The sequence below is a fragment of the Miscanthus floridulus genome, chromosome 2 (genome assembly GCF_019320115.1).
Source record: "Miscanthus floridulus cultivar M001 chromosome 2, ASM1932011v1, whole genome shotgun sequence".
NCBI classification, from domain to species: Eukaryota; Viridiplantae; Streptophyta; class Magnoliopsida; order Poales; family Poaceae; genus Miscanthus; species Miscanthus floridulus.
Genome location: NC_089581.1, coordinates 31,116,119 through 31,134,582, shown reverse-complemented (window position 1 = coordinate 31,134,582; position 18,464 = coordinate 31,116,119). Strand labels below are relative to the sequence as shown.

General features: G+C 47.4%; 1 protein-coding gene across 1 annotated transcript; it reads right to left on the bottom strand.

Annotated features, from left to right (window-relative positions):
• Positions 1-9,634: 9,634 nt before the first annotated feature.
• On the bottom strand, positions 9,635-14,062 carry LOC136521065 (3-ketoacyl-CoA thiolase 2, peroxisomal-like). The gene is made up of 14 exons (XM_066514788.1): positions 13,701-14,062; positions 13,483-13,559; positions 12,325-12,409; positions 12,078-12,204; positions 11,895-11,993; positions 11,742-11,809; positions 11,527-11,634; positions 11,330-11,407; positions 11,078-11,210; positions 10,900-10,996; positions 10,425-10,548; positions 10,225-10,333; positions 9,979-10,062; positions 9,635-9,872 (listed from the first exon to the last, which is right to left on the bottom strand). The coding sequence occupies exons 1-14, from the start codon at positions 13,788-13,790 to the stop codon at positions 9,763-9,765; spliced, it is 1,389 nt and encodes a 462-aa protein (XP_066370885.1). The 5' UTR covers positions 13,791-14,062; the 3' UTR covers positions 9,635-9,762.
• Between the last annotated feature and the right edge of the window lie 4,402 nt (positions 14,063-18,464).

The window sequence follows — 18,464 nt, the reverse complement described above, 5'->3', positions numbered from 1 at the left end:
AGGGAGGAGATGAACCGTAATTCAGTGAAGGAAGAAGTGCTCTCGACCCCTCAACTTTTACGCTCGTCCGATTCACCCCTCATAGTCATCTACAAAATCATTTTTTTAACCCTCTAACTTTATTATTCCCAAAAAAAACTCTCAACTTTTAAAACAATTTCTTTTGCTGGCCAGTTTTGTTGATTACCGCTGACATGGCGCCCGACGAAAATCGGAATACATATCTTTTAAAAATTATAAAAAAATCATAAAAAATATTTTTTGAAATTATCTAAATATTTTTATATGGAAAATAGTGTAATTAAAAATCTTAAAATCTAGTTAATCTTATAAAATTCATATAAATTTTGTTTTAGCTCAAAAGATTATAAAACTAGTTTTGATTTTTTTTCTAGAACTACACTCTATCTTATGGTGCCTAGCTAAAAATTGTTTGAATCTTTATGATCTATTTTGTTGCTTATCGCTTTGTCTATTTTAATTACTTGAGGTTGATCGTCCAAATTACGTAGAAGCAACGGGGGAGCGTTGATAGGATCATAGTAGGCGCTAGTCCCTGCCTTGTATAAATTTTGAAAGTAGTTGTCTTAGCGAGCGTAGATGCATGCACCTGTCACACATATGTATGCATGCACCCTTCGTTTATTTCATCTATATATTTTTATAAAGCTAAACCTCATTAGATAATTTTTCTCTTCATACAAAATATTCATATTATTTTTCACTAAGTAACCCACTAGATGTTCTATCTCTTCATGTAAGGTGTCCACATCATTCTTCACTAAGTCCATAACATCCCTTATTATTAATTACAAAAAATGTCCATGTCATCTCTATCATGTGCGATGCTTTGTTTTATCACATATTCCTCTATAATTAATCAAATATTTTATTGGCTTTTCTTCTATTAGCTTATCGATTTTTTACCAAATCTGATACCATAAAATAACATGCAAGTCAAATTCATATATATATACAGTATATAGAATACCATATAGTAATGCTACATATATAACAGATTTATCATTAAGAAAATCCCGCAGCAACGCACGGGATAGTCTTCTAGTTTAATTAAGTTGTAAAGACGCTCCATCGATGCTTCTATGTAATCTGGACAATCAATATCAATAATTATAATAAGTAATAGGAATTTCTACTAGCAAATAAGCACAAAAATGAATCCATCAAGATTTAAAAAATCAAGCTAGCCACCATAAATTGGAGCATAATTTTAGGGGGGAATTGACACTGGTTTCATAACTTTTCAAACTTATAACAAAATTTCTATAAAATTTCTAAGCTCGATTTAAGGATTTCTTTATGGCATTGTTTTTCCATGTAAAAATATTTGGATAATATTTAAAATTTTAGTTTTTATGGATTTTTGGATATAGTTGGTTAGGTCTCTTGTGGTGGAACTTGACCACCTAGGTTCAAGTTCTCGATTTGACGTGGGTGATCGTATTTTCCTAGCGTCATATGGTAGCTGACGTGTCACGTGTTCCGTTGATAGCAAAAGGCTTGTGATGATTTCATCAATTTGGAGATATGTCGGTTTAATCTCAATCTTTCTGAGATGCTCATAGAGTAGTGTGTGTGCATGCATTTATATGGGTGAGTGGGCGCATATGTATGAGTGTCTACAGCGATTCATAGAAAAAAAAAGTTTTAGTACATGAATCATGAAGTGTTGTGCAGCAAAAAAAAATTTAATGGTAGAACACAGATCATGATGTTTGTGCATTGTACAAATAAGATCAAATGACACGAACATGATCAAGTGATACTTATGTTCATTCTAAATAGTACTAATTCTGATGTAGTTGCATGACACTTATGTTAAACTTAAAGTTACTTGATAGTCAACACAGACCTACTACAATAGATAGATGAGAGGATCTGCTAGAAATTAAGCACCGGAAGAAGTCGGTGTAAGATTCAGTTAATTCTAATTCTGGCAACATAAAAGATAGAGAATGATTTTAAGAAAAATATGAAATTAGTTTCATTTTTTTAGCTAAATCAAAATTTCTGTGAATGTTTTAAGATTAAAGTGGATATTATAATTTTTAATTGCATTTTTTTTTCTAAAAACTATTTTGATTTTTTTTAAATATATATTTTTGGTCTAGTTTACTCCCCTCGTGATTGACTTAGTGCGACGTAGTACGGTTGATATGGCACCATGTCAGAAAAAAGCACCATCAATCGTCCACGGTGCAAAAAGTAAACAATATAAAATTTGAGAAAGGTAAAAAAATAGATTTTTTTATTTGAGAGGAAAATTAGAACTGCAAAAGATTGAGGACTCAAAAGAACTTTTTCTCTAAGGAAACTATATTACTTGCGCAACTCTAGTGGTGCGTAGATTTCTAGGTTTGTCGTATTGTTGAGAAAATGCTTTCTATTATTTTATAGGATCTGATTAATACAATTGGTACATATGAGATATGATATTTGTATTACTTTATATATCAGTCAATTATGTTCGTTAGTTCATAATTTATCTTATGAAATGATGATGTTTACTTACCTACAAACAAGCCGAGCTCAAGCTTACTCAAGCGGTCAAGCCTTGAGGAACCAAGCTCCAGCATCTCTATAATCTCACACAGATCTTAGGGTCTGTTTGATGTAGATATTGAGCCGCTCGAATTGAATTGAGCACCAGTACCAAATTAAACTGGTATAAGAAACGTGTTTCAGTATCAAATCTATTGTTTGAATGTAGATGAATTTGCTCGGAAAATACCAATTTATTTTTGGATGCACAGATCATTGGAATCGATCCATCTTGTTCTCTGACCTCCCTCGCAACCCCACCCCTACCTCAATCTCCTCCTCGATGTCGTCGTCTAGCACTGCCCCCACAGCGTATAAGCTAGCTGACCGTGAGCAGGCTCAGACATGGTGGCGCGGAGGACGGCCACGAGTGGGCTCGGCCCCAGCGACCTAGACCTACATAGGGTCGGACATGAGGAAATAGGGGCACTAGACTTGAGGCAGGGCAGTGGTTGGTACCGGACTCAACGAAGAAAGGGCGAGGAGGGAGGCCAGTGGTTGGGGTTGGATTCAAAGGAGTTGCGCGGTCTAATTCCGCGCGATATCAAAGGGGGTAATGTGGGGGGATATGGCCTCCGGTATCCATAAGACAAGACATGGGCCGCACCATCAGAGGTGGCCCAGCCCACAAGATCAAGACGTGCACGGCACTGGTCGACGTGCACCACAAGATATTGTATAGTACCAAATAGGATACTTTTCTTGTAATCCTACCCCTCCAAAGTATATAAGGAGAGGCAGGGGTCCTCTAGTCGACATCTACATACATCTCAATGCAATACATCATAACATAGGATCTAGGTATTACGTCATACTGACGGCTGAACCTGTCTAAATCTTGTGTCTCGGTGCTTGTATTACCATCTAGTTTGTATCACGCGCACCCCCACCGATTCATTTACTACCATGGGTATACCCATCGGTAGACTGCCGACCAGATTTTGTCGACAGTGGCGCCCACCGTGGGGCTCGTGCGCGCTGATCCCTGATGAACCAGATGGCGTAACTCAAGATCAACATCCTTCGACAACCACGGCGCACGTCTTCATACGCGGATTGACACTGCCAAGCTCCAACTACGTCCGTCCTACTCCAACACGAGATCAACTTCGTTCCAGACGTCAAGCGAGCCACTAAGCGAGTTGCCCGCGTCGTCGACTAGATAACGTCATACGCCACCGACCAGACATTATGTCCAAAGCTAAGTCACGCTTTAATATTCTTCTAAATATTCTCCAACCTCCATATATCGCCGTAATGTTTCTCCGAACTGTTTTTCTCTATGTTTGTTCTCCAAATAATTTTCTTTCATGTATACCATCTTAAAGATGACATACAGCTAATCCTAAAGCAAATCATCGAACAGTCATGTTGACGCTCGGATGTCCTCAGAGACGGCCCTGTCTCCGGCTCCTCCTTACACGTGCACGAGCGTCTGCCCTCTGCGTTATGGGTGGTCAGCAGCGGATCCTTAGCGATGCCCTATTCTTCCTACACGCGCACGGGCTCCACACTCCGCGTTATGGTTAACAGGCTAGCTAGGGCTGGAGGCTCAGCTACACACTAACTGGTCGGGTGGGTTTTGTATTAAATATAAATACATCTTCAGAATAAAACTAAGTGTTCACACCAACTAATCGTCGAGTTGCATACGTTATTTCGTCACCATTGCTGATTCTTCTCTGAAGTTTATTTTACATCATGTACTACCCGTTCTACATATTTGTATTGCAGGATCATCGTCCAGGTGATCGGACCACCTGGTGCTCGGACTTCTCCACCGATCAACTGATCGAACCGCTAGGTTCATGGGTTTCATCGCCGACCAGTTGATCGGACTGTTCGCCGGGCGCTTCTACTCAATGCTCACTTCGCCGTCGACCAGTTGACCGGACTGTTTGTCGCTCATGCTTCATCATCAGCTACGCTGGGGGCTTACCAGCTAAGCCGGGGACTCATCGGTGCTCGGACATCACCAGCTACACCGAGAACTTCTCGGTGTGAGGACATCGCCAGCTACGCCGGGAACTCCTCGGTGTGCGGACATCACCAGCTACGTCGGGAACTCCTCGGTGCTCGAACATCGCCAGCTACGCCGGGACTCCTCGGTGCTTAGATTTTACGTGCACGCGTCGCCGGCTACGTCAGGGACTCCTCGGTGCTCGGACATCACCAGCTACGTCGGAGACTCCTCGGTGCTCAGACATCATCAGCTACGTCAGGGACTCCTCAGTGCTTGGACATCGCCAGCTACGCTTGAGACTCCTCAGTGTTCGTTTTCTTCGTGCAAGCATCGCCAGCTAAGCTGAGAACTCCCTTGGCGGTCGGACCTTGCTATGTCTCATCGGTGTGCTATCAAGCTGCTCCATACTGTTTGGATCAGGGTGCTGATCTTGGACAGCACGTCTGGGGTCTTGATACGCACATGTCAGATGACGTCGGTAAGCTTTTAGACTTCTTTTCTTTGACCATGCTACAAGATTCATTCTTCATCTTTCAGCAGGCTCGGGACTAAGTGGCTACACTTCACCTGGCGGTGAATGTAGTGCTTATTTCTTGATTTACCCTCTTTATTGACGGAGTCTAAGTGGCTACACTTCTTCTAAGTGAAAGAATTTTCAAATTTTATCTTGAGCCCTTACATCCTTCTAGCAAGTCTTGCTTGGCTAAGTCCGAGGTCTCCTAACCAGTTAAACTGGTCAGCATTGACTTTCATCGTCCAGGTCATCAGTTAAACTAGTCGCCTTCGACCTTCAACGTCCAGGTCACCAGTTAAACTAGTCGGCTTCGACCTTCACCGCCTAGGTCACCGGTTAAACTAGTCGGTTTCGACTTCCACTGCTCGGATCACCAGTTAAACGATCGGTTTCACGTCAAAGTGCTCGGACTTGTTCAAGACAGCGTTGCTCAAAGGATACAAGACACTCGGGGACTAGCTGTGGGGGACATGACCCCCGATATCCATAAGACAAGACATGGGCCGTACCATTAGAGGTACCTCAACTCACAAGATCAAGACGTGCACGGCACTGGTCGACGTGCACCGCAAGATATTGTATAATACCAAATATGATACTTTTCTTGTAACCCTACCCCTCCAGAGTATACAAGGAGAGGCAGGGGTCCTCTAGTCGGCATTTACATACATCTCAATGCAATTCATTAGAACACAGGATGTAGGTATTACGTCATACTGACGACCGAACCTGTTTAAATCTTGTGTCTCGGTGTTTGTATTACCATCTAGTTCGTATCACGCGCACCTCCATCGATTCATCTACTATCATAGGTATATCTCTGAATAGACTATCGATCAGATTTCGTCGACAGGTAAGACGAGGAGTTCCAACTTCAGCGCGCCAAGAAAAACTGGGCCGCTCACGATGACCGTAACACTTCTTTCTTCCAACTATCCATAACTAAAAGACACAGAGAAAATAGAATTTCGTACTTGCAAAATCCCGATGGCTCACATTCGACTACCCCTGAGCAGGTCGCCAATACTCTGGTTGCTTATTTTCAGCAGATCTTCAGTGCTACTGCTAACAGTGATGTAACCAGACAGCAGACGTCAACCACCACCAATATGGTCACTAATGTTTCTTAACCAGGTAACAACAGCCCGGAAGAGATCAACGACGACTTCACCAATTCCACCCCGGACGTCCATGAACTCCATGCCATCATCAAGCAGATGCGCAGCAACGCCTCCCCGGGACCCGACGGCCTCAATGCAGCATTCTACAAGGCCGCTTGGACATGGATATCTTAGTACGTGCACGATCTGGTAACTGGCTTCTACTCCACTGCCTTTTTATAGCCTGAGTTGAATCAAACCTTTATTACTCTTATTCCTAAGAAAATGCAACCTATTGTGTCTCAGGATTTCAGACCGATTAATCTGTGTAATGTCATCTATAAGGTCATTGCCAAATCCCTAGCTGATAGCCTCACCTTCCCAACTACATCGATCACTCTCAGGCTGCTTTCATAGAGAATAGGCACATTTCTTCAAATATCGTTATCACTCAGGAAATTGTCCACTCTTTCTCTCTCAAGACTTGAAACCATCAGGCTTTCCTCCTTAAGCTTGACTTGCTAAAGCCTTTGACTGGTTGGATTGGGACTTCATTGCTTCTGCTCTCGCTCGTCTTGGCCTTCGCTCCAACTTCATTTGTCTCATTCATGCTTGCATCTCTACCACAACTTTCTTCATTCTAGTTAACGGTGAGCCTACCACCACTTTCTTTCCTCGTAGAGGAATTCGCTAGGGTTGCCCTCTGTCTCCTTATCTCTTTGTCGTTGCCATTAACGAACTTTCCTTCCGGCTGCAGAGTGAATTGAATTCCTCCAATCTCTCAGGGGTCACCCTGGGTCCAGGATGCACCCCCATCCACTCTCCTCTTTTTGCCAACGACCTCATCCTTTATGGGAATGCCTCGGTCCCTGAGGCGGCTACCATCCGTAATATCTTGAATGATTTTTGCACCTGTTCCGGTCAGGCTCCTAATCTCCACAAATCTTTGTATTCTTTTCAGCAAGAATGTGCCTACCTCTACCAAAGCCCAAATCAAGGACATCTTCCCCGTCCATGACCTTCTTCCGAACACTATGCACATTGGCCACCCTATTATTTTTAGTCACAGTGATAGGAACAGAGCTTATGATTTCATCCATAATAAATTCAGAGCTAAGCTAACAACTGTCAAAGCTAACAAGCTTAATCATGCAGGAAGGCTTACTTATATAAAATCGGTGCTCGCTTCAATTCCGGTGTACTATATGTCTACTGTGCTCTTCTCTAAGACTTTTGTAGGTAAAATCACTGCTATTATCAGGAGATTTTGGTGGACCGGAGTACAGGTAGACGATCCTACCTCTCCAATTGCCTTCAGATCATGGGATGACATTTGCCAGCCCACAGATAACGGGGGTCTTGGTATAAGGGACCTCCACACTGTTAATAGAAAGTCTCCTCATCCAGACTGCCTGGAACATTGCTACTGAAAAAAAAAACCTTTGCTTACTGCAGTGCTTAAAGCCAAATACTATCACAATACCTCTTTCTAGAACTCTAACACCACTGGTACCAAGTCAACCTTCTGGTCATCAATCTTGCAGGTGAAAAAGGATCTGACCACCAACTCTGTCCTTCAAATTCACTCAGGTAACAGCTCCATCTGGTCCACTCCTTGGTGCCCTCTATGGAACACTATTCATGACCACATGCTGCTTCCTGTCACCCAGACGCCAATGCCTTCCACTGTGTCTGATCTCTGGCAACCCAACTCCCAAACCTGGAATGTAGATTTCATAGCTAACATTTTTGATGATCAGGCTGTGCAGACAATCACCCAGGTCCCGCTGACACACAATAACCGAAATGACATCCTCAGGTGGACACCTGCCAAAGATGGCAAATGCTCCACCAAGAACATTTATTGGCACCTAAGCAGACAGCAGATTGTACAACTCCCACACCAGGGATCCAGAAGCATTAATCATCATGCTAACAACATTTTGCAGAGAGCATGGAAAAGCAAGGAATTACCTCCCCTAATCAAAGCTTTCACGTGGAGACTCGTTCGAAGGGCACTGGCTACTACTGAGAGAGCATCAAGGTATACCACTAATATTGATAACCATTGTGCAGCTTGTGGACAGGTGGAGGATGACGCCCATCTATTTTTCCACTGTCAACTACCGAGAGCTGTCTGTTTTTTATCTAATCCACCGCTACACACCGACAGCCTGCCCCAAGACAATGACAGAGTGCAATTGATCCTACAGGCTATCATAACCAACTCCATCCCTAATGATCTATTCAATAAGATTCTAATCACTTTATGGTATTTATGGAAAGCTAGAAATGATCCTAGATTCCAGAGCAAATGTTGGTCTCCCTGGCAGGTACACCATGCGGTGGCGGCGCACATCACAACCCACCAGGCTTCCCTTGCAGGTCACCAATCAGACTACTGCACCAACCGCACGGACACAAATGAATATCAGAGCCAGAGTGGAACCGATACTACACAGACAGGTATCAACAATGCTGCTGCAGGTACCAGCATAACACCAACCAATCCGGGGGACCCTTTCATGGTTCAACTCCCAGCACTTCTTGACGGAGTCCGGTGTTACTGCGATGCATCAACCGCACCTGATCTTCCCTCACTTCCTCCACGTTCAGCAGGTATCGGTTTGTTCATAATCAACACTCAGGTTGACCCAGTGCAAACCATCTACATTAAGGCGAGGATGATTGGGACTACATCGGTGCTGATGGCTGAAGCAGCTGCAATGGCACTTGCTGCAGTTATAACTCAGCAGCTCAATCTTCAGCAAGTCCACTTCCTCTCAGACAACCAGCAGCTGGTGCATTTCCTCAATGCCTCAGACCAAGGCAATCCACCGGAGTGGAGAATCAAACCATTTACTCAAATGTTTGCCAACTGCACACGCAACACAAACAGGACCATTCTCAAGATTCACAGATCTCAGAATCAAACGGCAGATACTTTAGCCCGACAGGCTCTTTCAGAGTCTCCGCCAAGTTCTCTTACCGTGCCTTGTTCTTGCTCTAATGGAGCACACGTAACTCAGTGCCCATTACAGGATGCACTATCTTCTGTAGTCTTGAACCATGTAAGGCTTTTATCAGCTGCTTGCTGTTGAAATAAAGCATGTTTGTTGTAAAAAAAAAAAGGTAACGCTCTGTATTGGGAGAGAGAGCTTCTAGTTATAGTGCTATACCAAGGAATTGGATCTCTAATTCCAAATCTCAATTCCACGTGCAACCAAACAACACAATTCAATTGGAATTTCCAATTCCATGCATCAATATCTACATCCAAACAGGGGGTCTCGTCGAGCTCGGGGTGCTAGGCTCTCTCCAGCGTGTGGCTCTTTTAGACGTTTACGGCCCTATATACCACCACCTCACCTTCCTGCCAGGCCAAATAGATGCTGTGTGACTGACCGACTGTGTGTTCTATTAAGCGGGTGCACTTGCAGCAGACTATTGAGTTATTCACGCGCCTTTCCAGCTATAAGCAAGTTCAGATATCGATGGAATAAAAAAACCTTTGTAAATCCCCAGCAAGGACGTCAAATACAAATATCATTTTATTCGCCAATTCGCCTTCTATAGCGATCTGGAAACAATACTACCAGTTCCGGCAATTTTGGTGGGTGTAGTTACATCGCGTCCTTGGAAAGCCAGTTATGGGTTGGGATTCCCCGAGCATTGGTGAGCTCATCGACGCCGTCTCCCCGCTCCAATACAGCAGCAGCACCCATCCCAGAACCTGCCATCATCAGTACATGTCAAAGTGAGAAGGTATCTGTTACAATTTCCGCTCCAAAACAACCATTTGATGCAGGTAAAACGGAATACATCAGTAAATCATGTACCTATGCACATAGAAATCACTCCGAACCGGCAATCCTTGCCACGGCGCTTCATCTCATTGAGAAGAGTACTGACGCACCGTGCACCTGCCAAGTAAACACCAATGCTACTGTCATCATCACTCAAAATATTGTAACCAGGCAGCTCACGGGTCTCAATGTTTTGCAAAGTTAGTCCAAGGCACACCACATAGTCAAATGAAATGAATCTGTGGAACATAACAATCTGGAATAGCAAAAGGCAAATACCTGTACAACCCAATGGATGTCCAAGAGCCATTGCACCGCCATTAACATTGACTTTAGCAGGATCAAGTTCCAACTTCTTGCAGCAGTAGACATACTGAGATGCAAAAGCCTATGGACAAGAGAAAGTAAATATTATCTGCCAATTCTAGTTTTATGATGTCGTCTTAGAGAAAGAACTCAAGAGACAGATCAAAATATACCTCATTGATTTCAAATAGATCAATGTCATCCATCTGGAGGCCAGCAGCTTTCACTGCTGCAGGGATTGCAACAGCAGGACCAATACCCATTACAGCTGGATCAACTCCGACAGCGGCAAAGGTCCTACATTTGCACATTCAGATTTATTGCTCAGCCTCTCAACAGAAATTTACAATAATTAATGGTATCATAGGCTAACAATGATAGTGTTGACCAATGGAATTGCTTAGTAAAACTATTGTGCTGTTTGGTAGAAGCGTTGGTAACGCAAATGTAATGGATTTAAAGCTACAGATGTTACCGCAAGCCATTCGATTTGAACTAATATTATTTCCGTTTGCATTACTGTAGAGCGACCCAAACACTGCCTAAGGTGTTTAACTGCTTTTGGTCCTAGCAGCAAAACGGAGCAAGGACTAGATCACTAGATCGATTGCATATGTACTGGACATCATACGGGGACAGTAATGATACCTAAAGACACCAAGAATTGGAAGACCCTTTTTCATAGCAACATCCCGTCTCATTAGCAAGACAGCACCAGCGCCATCGCTCAATTGGCTTGCATTCCCTACAGTTAAACAACAATGAACTTTTGTGTGGATACTACTAATGGACAATCACGAAGCAGGTAGAATTCACTTTTAATTACCAGCAGTGGTGGTGCCATCCTTTGAAAATGCTGGTTTGAGTTTTGACAGGACTGCAAGCGAAGTATCCGCTCGGATTCCATCATCTGCTGAGACTACGATCTTCTTTTCCTCACCAGTTTTTGGATCAATAATCTTTATAAGGTAACATTGTGTTAGCACATAACACAGAAGAATATTTCACCTTTTTAATATGTCAGAAATCTTCAACAGTTAGCATAGTTACTTGACAAAGGTAAATTAAACTACATTACCTTTGTATGAACTGGCACAATTTCCTCTTTGAATTTACCAGCAGCTGCTGCGGCAGCAGCCTTTCTGTGTGACTCAACCTACACAACAGAATAAAGATTAATAAGACTTTAAAAGCAAGAAGCATATTGTGAGACAGCAACCCATAGTCTCATATACACACAAAAACGAACCACAGAACGGGAATCAAGCAACTTACAGCAGCTTGATCTTGCTCCAGTCGTGTTATGCCAAAACGGTGTGCAACATTCTCAGATGTGAGGCCCATTGGGAGAAGGCAATCGCGTGCTTGAGAAAATAGCTCAACCTAAAACAGTAGAAAGATTCCAGACAAAAAATCAATCAGATCAAAGATGTTTGCACATGTATCTAAATATGCAGTTTTGTTGTATTGACCCAACATGTTACACTTACTTTGGGGTTCACTTCCCCAATAAGATCAACTTTATTCACAGTCATGGACTCCAAACCAGCAGCAATACCTTGATTGGAGAAAATAAAACCCAATTCATCAACCAATCCAAAACAAAACAAAGTAACCTAAAATCAGACAGCAACAAATCCTACCAATGTCATAGAGTCCTGCTTTAATAGCAGTAGCAACGTCTGCAACTGCCTGAAGGCCAGAAGAGCATTGCCTGTTTACAGTCTTAAGAGGAACAGTGTCTGCATCCAACCAACAAATTGGTCAAGGCGGGGATGATGGTTGTCCGACATCACAGGAAGATGCAACAGAGAAAATGCCATTACCAGGGAAACCAGCATAGAGTGCAGCCATTCTGCATTCGATTGCCCTCTGGGAACCAGGAGCTAAGACAGTACCGACAACAATGTCGCCAACTTCACTTGGGTCCAGCTTCGTCTTGTCTACCAAAGCCTATGGATGAGAAACAAAATATATGTAAAGTCCCAAGGATAAAGAATTCACGACAAGCAATCAATTCAGTGGTTTAACATTATAAGTTGCATAAAGTGGAACAACGTGAAAAGCACAAACCTTGAAGACAGGAACCAAGAGGTCCTCAGCGAAGGTATCCTTGAAACCACCTCTCTTGGCCTTGCAAATCGCCGTCCTGTAAGCACTGGAGGCAGAAAGGGTATGCAATGAATCATATTTCTTCCATGCTTAAGAGAAATAAGTAACAAAAAAAAACAAGAAAAAAAAACAATTCTATCTACAGAATTATTTGAAACTATCAGGTGCCTAAGATTGTAATACGTATATGTACTACTCCTGTACGTCTGAACAATTATTATAGTCAACAAATGAGTCTAGCATGGCTCCCTAATGACTTCCAAAAAAGGGTGATCCCTACCGATTACAGTCAGTTTGACTAACAGGCAGAGCCCAAAATTCGCCGCAATGCATAATTGCAGTCGCAGTCGCAGCCACGGGCGCGCTCGACCATACAACGTGTTTGGTTCATCCTCGGGTAATGTGACCGCAAATGAAATCAGCTCACGTGGGTTTGGTCGGTGGGAATGTTGATTGCGGACTTTGATTGGTTCGGCGTTGTATTGTAACGGTAATACGTAGAGGCGGGCAGCAGCGCCATAAAATAAGGGCCGGAGGCGAGCCGGTATCACTGATGAATAGGATGATATCTGATTACGTGGTATTGCATAACGGACAGAACTGAAACAAACGTCTACAACGTTATCCAGTCCACCAAGTAAACAGATTACACGTTACATTTCATCAAACCAAACGCCATCTATAATTCTACACGGTCCCTCCCGTCGCTGATTCTCCTAGGAACCATCACCGGACAAACGGCCACACAAAAATGCCAACGTATCATGTGCAAACCAACAAATCTGTCCAAACTTAAAAACTACCGATTAGGACCACCGGACGTTGATCCAATGGATGGGGTGAGAGGTGGAATTTTTTTGCGCTTAACCCCCCACCCGCCGACCTTTTTTTTTTTTTTTTGCGCTTAGGCCCCATCGCCCCAGGATCGGCATCTGCTGATCTGATGGATAGTTTCTAAGTTTGCTGGTTTGCGCATAATATGTTACGACAAAAATAGCCGAAAACAAAGGGAATTCCCGCAGCAGTCCAGTCGCAATCAAAAGCTTTTAACAAAAAAGAGGCCCGCCTGCGGATCAATCAATCAAAGCACAAAAGGCCAGGGAGCCGAATTTCACTTACGCGACGATGACGACGTCGTCAGCGAAGGCCGGCGTCCGGTGGTACGCCGCGCTGTCCCCCGCCGCGCACGCGCTCGCCTGCCACGCACCCACCCACACACACACAGCACCCTCGTCGGTCAGTAACAGATCTGGGGCCGGATACAACGCCGCCGAAGCGGTCGGACCAGCGATTTGGCCCGAGCGAACGAGAGAGAGAGAGAGAGAGAGAGTTCTCACGGAGATGGCGGGCGGGGCGGGGCTCGCCGCCGCCGCCGCGGGGTTGAGGTGCCGCAGCAGGACCCTCTGCCTGTCGATGGCCTTCTCCATTGCTTAACTCTTTTCCTTGGCTCGCTACTAGTCACTACTTGCTTGCTGCAGCAGCCAGCAGGTACTCTCGTCCTCGCCGAGGGTCGGACGAGGTTGTGGGGTTATTTGTAGGAGGGGAGGGGAGGGGGGGGCAACTGCCGTGGTGGGTGGGGAAGGGAAATCGCGGAGGTTTTACCACGAAGTTTTGTGGGGAGGAAGGGCGACGGGCCGGAGAGGAGACCTGGTGGTACGGGAGGCGTGAGTCGGGATGGTCCCGCGCGCCAGGGAGGCGGGATCGCTGCTGCGCTACTGCCGTACTGTGCGTAGGCTGGCAGAGTTGTTGGTTCTTAAACCCTGTGCTGTGCGTGTGAGGACGGATCGGGCGGACGGACGGGAGTCCTGGTCGCGGTCGCGGTCACGGTCAGTCGTGCACCGACTATCGGAGGAGAGTGTTTTCCACGCGGTGCACCATACACGGGAGGAGTGCTCTCCACGCGGTGCACGGGCGGGCCCGCCGGAAAAATAACACACAGATCTTCTGAAGTATCTTTCAGCGACCCCATTCTCTTTCTCTATAAAAAATAACACCCAATTGTTTAAACATGTCGAATTGTGTATGTGGGTGTCGGTGTTTCGTACAAGCACCGGCAAGTAAATTTATAGTAATGTGTGTTAGGCTCGGATGGTGCGCTAAAGGACACAGGATTTATACTGGTTCGGGCGGAACGTCCCTACGTCCAGTTTGTTGCTGCTTGTGTTATTAGCACCGTGAACGGTCTGTAGTAAGGGATACAAACTGCCGAGAGAGGGACTAGTCCCAAGTCTCTGATGGAAGGATTGAAAGGTGGTCAAGAGCTTCGTAGCTGCTTGAATGTGTGTATGAGTGCGTTCTATTGTTCGGTCCTATTTTTTCCGTCTCCTTGATGGAGGAAGCGCATCCCCTTTTATAGATGAAGGGGCTGGCTTTACAAGGGTGAGGGTTCCAGGATGCGTACTCTACTTAGTCTTGTGGCTCACGTCTACCTGGCCAGGTCCTCAATTCTGATGAGTGCGAAGGAAGATAAGTGCTTACCATGTTGTCGATGTCTCTGTAGGATGTCAGGTTAGTCACTAGAATGCTGCCCTGCGCAGGGTATGGGCTGTAGTACAGTGGTTTTGACTTATGAGCCTCCCCCCAGCCTTGCTCCGCACGCCTTCTGGTTCCCATGATTCCTTGTTGGGAGAATTCGGGGTCGGGGTCCGGTGTAGCGCCGTGGCCAAGGCCTTCTGACTGGGAGGACCTGAGGGGTCAGGAAGAGGGCGCCGCTCCCTCGGGTCCACAGCGTGGTGACGGAATATCCGTCGTTCGTGGAGATAGCAAATCCGTTCTTGGAGCGTAGCGGTTGTCGTATATCTTCGTTGGGTTCCGTGTCCCAGAGCTGAAGGCGGCACCTATAACTCTACAGGGTGAGGTGCACGCACCTGTAATACCTTTTGGGCTCTGCGGCGCCCGGAAGGGTCTAAAGCATCAGTCACGTCGTTCCCTGGCAGTCTTTTTCCTGCCAGGGCGCAGGGTATGGTCGTTGGAGTCATGGTTGACCCGAATGTCTTGTCTCGTCCTGTACCCATCATTATGAGAGATAGATATCGATCAGGGCGAGGCTCGTTCTGGGCCGTCGGGTGAGACGGAGACCAATCCCTATCTCTTGGGCGAGACTAAACCTATCCCTCCGGGATCGGGCGAGGCGGAATCCATCCCTTAGCCTTCGGGCGAGACCGAGCCCGCCCTATAGGCGTCGGGCGAGACGGAGATTAGCCTTGAGCCTTTGGGCGAGGCAGGGTTATCCCACAAAGGCGTCGGGTGAGGCTGACCCTGCCCCTCTGGGATCGGGCGAGACGGAATTCATCCCTCAGCCCTCGGGCGAGACCGAGCCCGCCCTCAAGGCGTCGGGCGAGACGGAGTTTATCCCTCGGCCCTCGGGCGAGACCGAGCCCGTCCCAAAGGTGTCGGGCGAGGCGGAACCGAACTCCTATCACTCGAACAAGGGATGACATGGCGCCCTTATGCGTCCAGAAGTTTTTCACGTTCGGTGGTTATCGGTTCCACCTTCTGGGATACCCTACTATTGGTCCCCGACAGTAGCCCCCGAGACTCTAGGTGATTCGAGTAGAACCGCCTGGAGGGTGTTTTTGATTTCGTCGAAGCTAATTTGCCGGAGGGTGCGCGCGAGCGCACCCGATGGGTGTAGCCCCCGAGCCCCCGGGTGACTCGAGTAGAGTCGCCCGGGGGGTTGTATCGGCCCCTTCGCGGGTAAGGCTGAAGGACTTAGTTTTTTATCAACTGGATGTTTTTCCGAGTGGGTCGTGGCGTTCCGTTCGCTGGGAACTGATTCGGGGCTGTCCTAACTATGCTTCTGCCCTTGATGGCGGATCGTTCGTGGATTCCTTCTTAGTTGGGCTGGCGAGTTTCTGGGCCCTAGGTGGGCCAAAGAGAAAAGAACAGGCCTTTGTGGCTTGCGTTTCCCCGGTGGGTAGAGAGTCCGGATTCGCTTGGGGAAGGCGAACCATCCGCCGAGATTTTTAGGGTGAGAGGATAGGGACTGCAGGCGCGTGTCCCGCGACGTGACGTGGTGGCGCGCGTGGTAGGCCCAGAGATCGAGGCGGACGGTTGCCCTTCTCGCGTCCGTCGCCCCCTATAAAACCACGGAGTTCACCCCTAGGGTTCCGTATTTCGCTCCCCTTCCTTTGCATTCTGAAACATCCGCCGCCAATCTTTCCAGCCGCTCGCGCCCGCATCGCCACCATCGACCGGCCTGCGTTCGTGTTCCAGCCGCTGTCAAGCTCGCGCCTGCCCTTCCCTCCTACTGCTTTAATGGAGTTGTGGGGCAGATCAAGCATCACCTCCCGGCGTCTGGAGGGCCTCGTCCGCCGTGGCCTTCTCCGTCCACTTGTCCGCCGTCCAGGAGTGGTTGCTTCCTGGCGACGAGGGTGAGCCGGTGCCGCCTGAAGGGTATGTCGTCTCTTTTGCCATCTTCCATGAGCGGGGATTCGGGGTACCCGCGCATAGATTCCTTCGAGGGCTATTAGATTACTATGAGGTAGAGCTGCAGCATCTAACTCCCAATGGGATTCAGCATATGGCAGCGTTTGTTGCCCTGTGCGAGGGTTTCCTGGGGATCGACCCCCATTTTGATCTGTGGCGGTATTTCTTTAGCATTAGTCTGTCGAAGAGAAAGATTGGGGGGAAAGAAGTAAACGCGCCGATGGGGTGTGCCAGCATTCATCTGCGCCATACCCGGTCGAAGGGTTACCCATACATGCGTCTGGCGACATCCAACAAGGGATGGCATTCGCAGTGGTTTTATGTTAGGGATGACGTGAGTGCCACCCTACCGAAGTACACCGGACGTCTTATTGTGGATGCCCCAGAGTCGTGGGGCTGGGGCGTCCAGTCTAAAGACAAGAAACACATCTCCGACCTTCTCTCCACCCTCCATGCCCTGAAGGGTCGGGGTGTAAAGGGGACGGGGATTATCACGCCTACCACGCGAGGAGGGTGGCGCCACTGATGGCGTGTGTGCTTCCCCTGCATCGGATGATGCCCGGGATATCGTTCGAGGGGACGGTGCTCGTTGACGAGGCGCTCCCTTATTCGGAAGTGGTGCAGCATGTCAAGGAGGCGACGGAGCCGACGAAGGATTCCGCCGGCATGGTCCTCGACATCGTGTATCCGGTGCCCGGGCATCCTCCAATGCGGCCGGAGCCTGGGTTCTTCGAATTCGTAAGCCCTCTTCTCCCACACTCTTTTCTTTTCTCCTGAATCTCCCTTTTTTAATACTTGCTTTTGTGATGTTGGGGCTAGCCGAGGGGGCTAGTCTTCAAGGATAGTCCGGCTCCACAGCCGAAGGATAGGGTTGTGGCGGCGGCGAATCGACTCGCGGCCGAGCGGGACAAGAAAGCAAAGGAGGTGATGAAGAAGGCGAAACGACTGAAGCAAGAGGCACGGGATCGGGGAGAGGACGTGAGCAGTGAGGATGACGACGATGATGATGATGACGACGACGATGATGAGGTAGCCGTCGACGTGGATTGGGGCGTCCTGGAGGATGAGGAAACGCTTACAAGTGGCCACCCACCCGTGCAGGAGCCCTTCGCTTTTCACGCAGAGGGAAGTGAATCGATGAGGTCAGTGGAGGCCGGCGAGTCCGCCGCTTCGCATGGCGTGCCAGCCGAGGATCGATGGATGGGGGACGCTGGGCTTGCTGCCGCCGACCCTGAGGCGATCGTGGAGGAGGGTGGCACCGGAGCCGCGCCCGGCTCTGATGCCGCGCCCTGCGAGGTGATGGAGGGGAGCAGCTCCGGTGCTGCGCCCCATGAGACAATGGAGGGGGATGGCTTCGGTGCCGCGCCCGACGAGATGATGGAGGGGAGCGACTCCGGCGCCACGCCCGACGAGATGAACCCCCCTGCCCTGGAGCAGGGGGCAGGCACGAAACGGTCCTGTCCGGACGAGTCAGGGCAGGGATCTAGGGATCCGTCCCCAAAACACTTCCGTCGGCCGAGGACGTCAATGTAAGCTCTTGATTCCTCTGTTTTCATCCTTTTTCCATTTTTATTTTGACTTAACGGTTATTACCTTTGTGTAGGTTCTTGCGGACGGGTCACCCTCTGGGGCTGGCGCCCAAGAAGAGTCTCGCCCTTCAAGCGGGACAGACG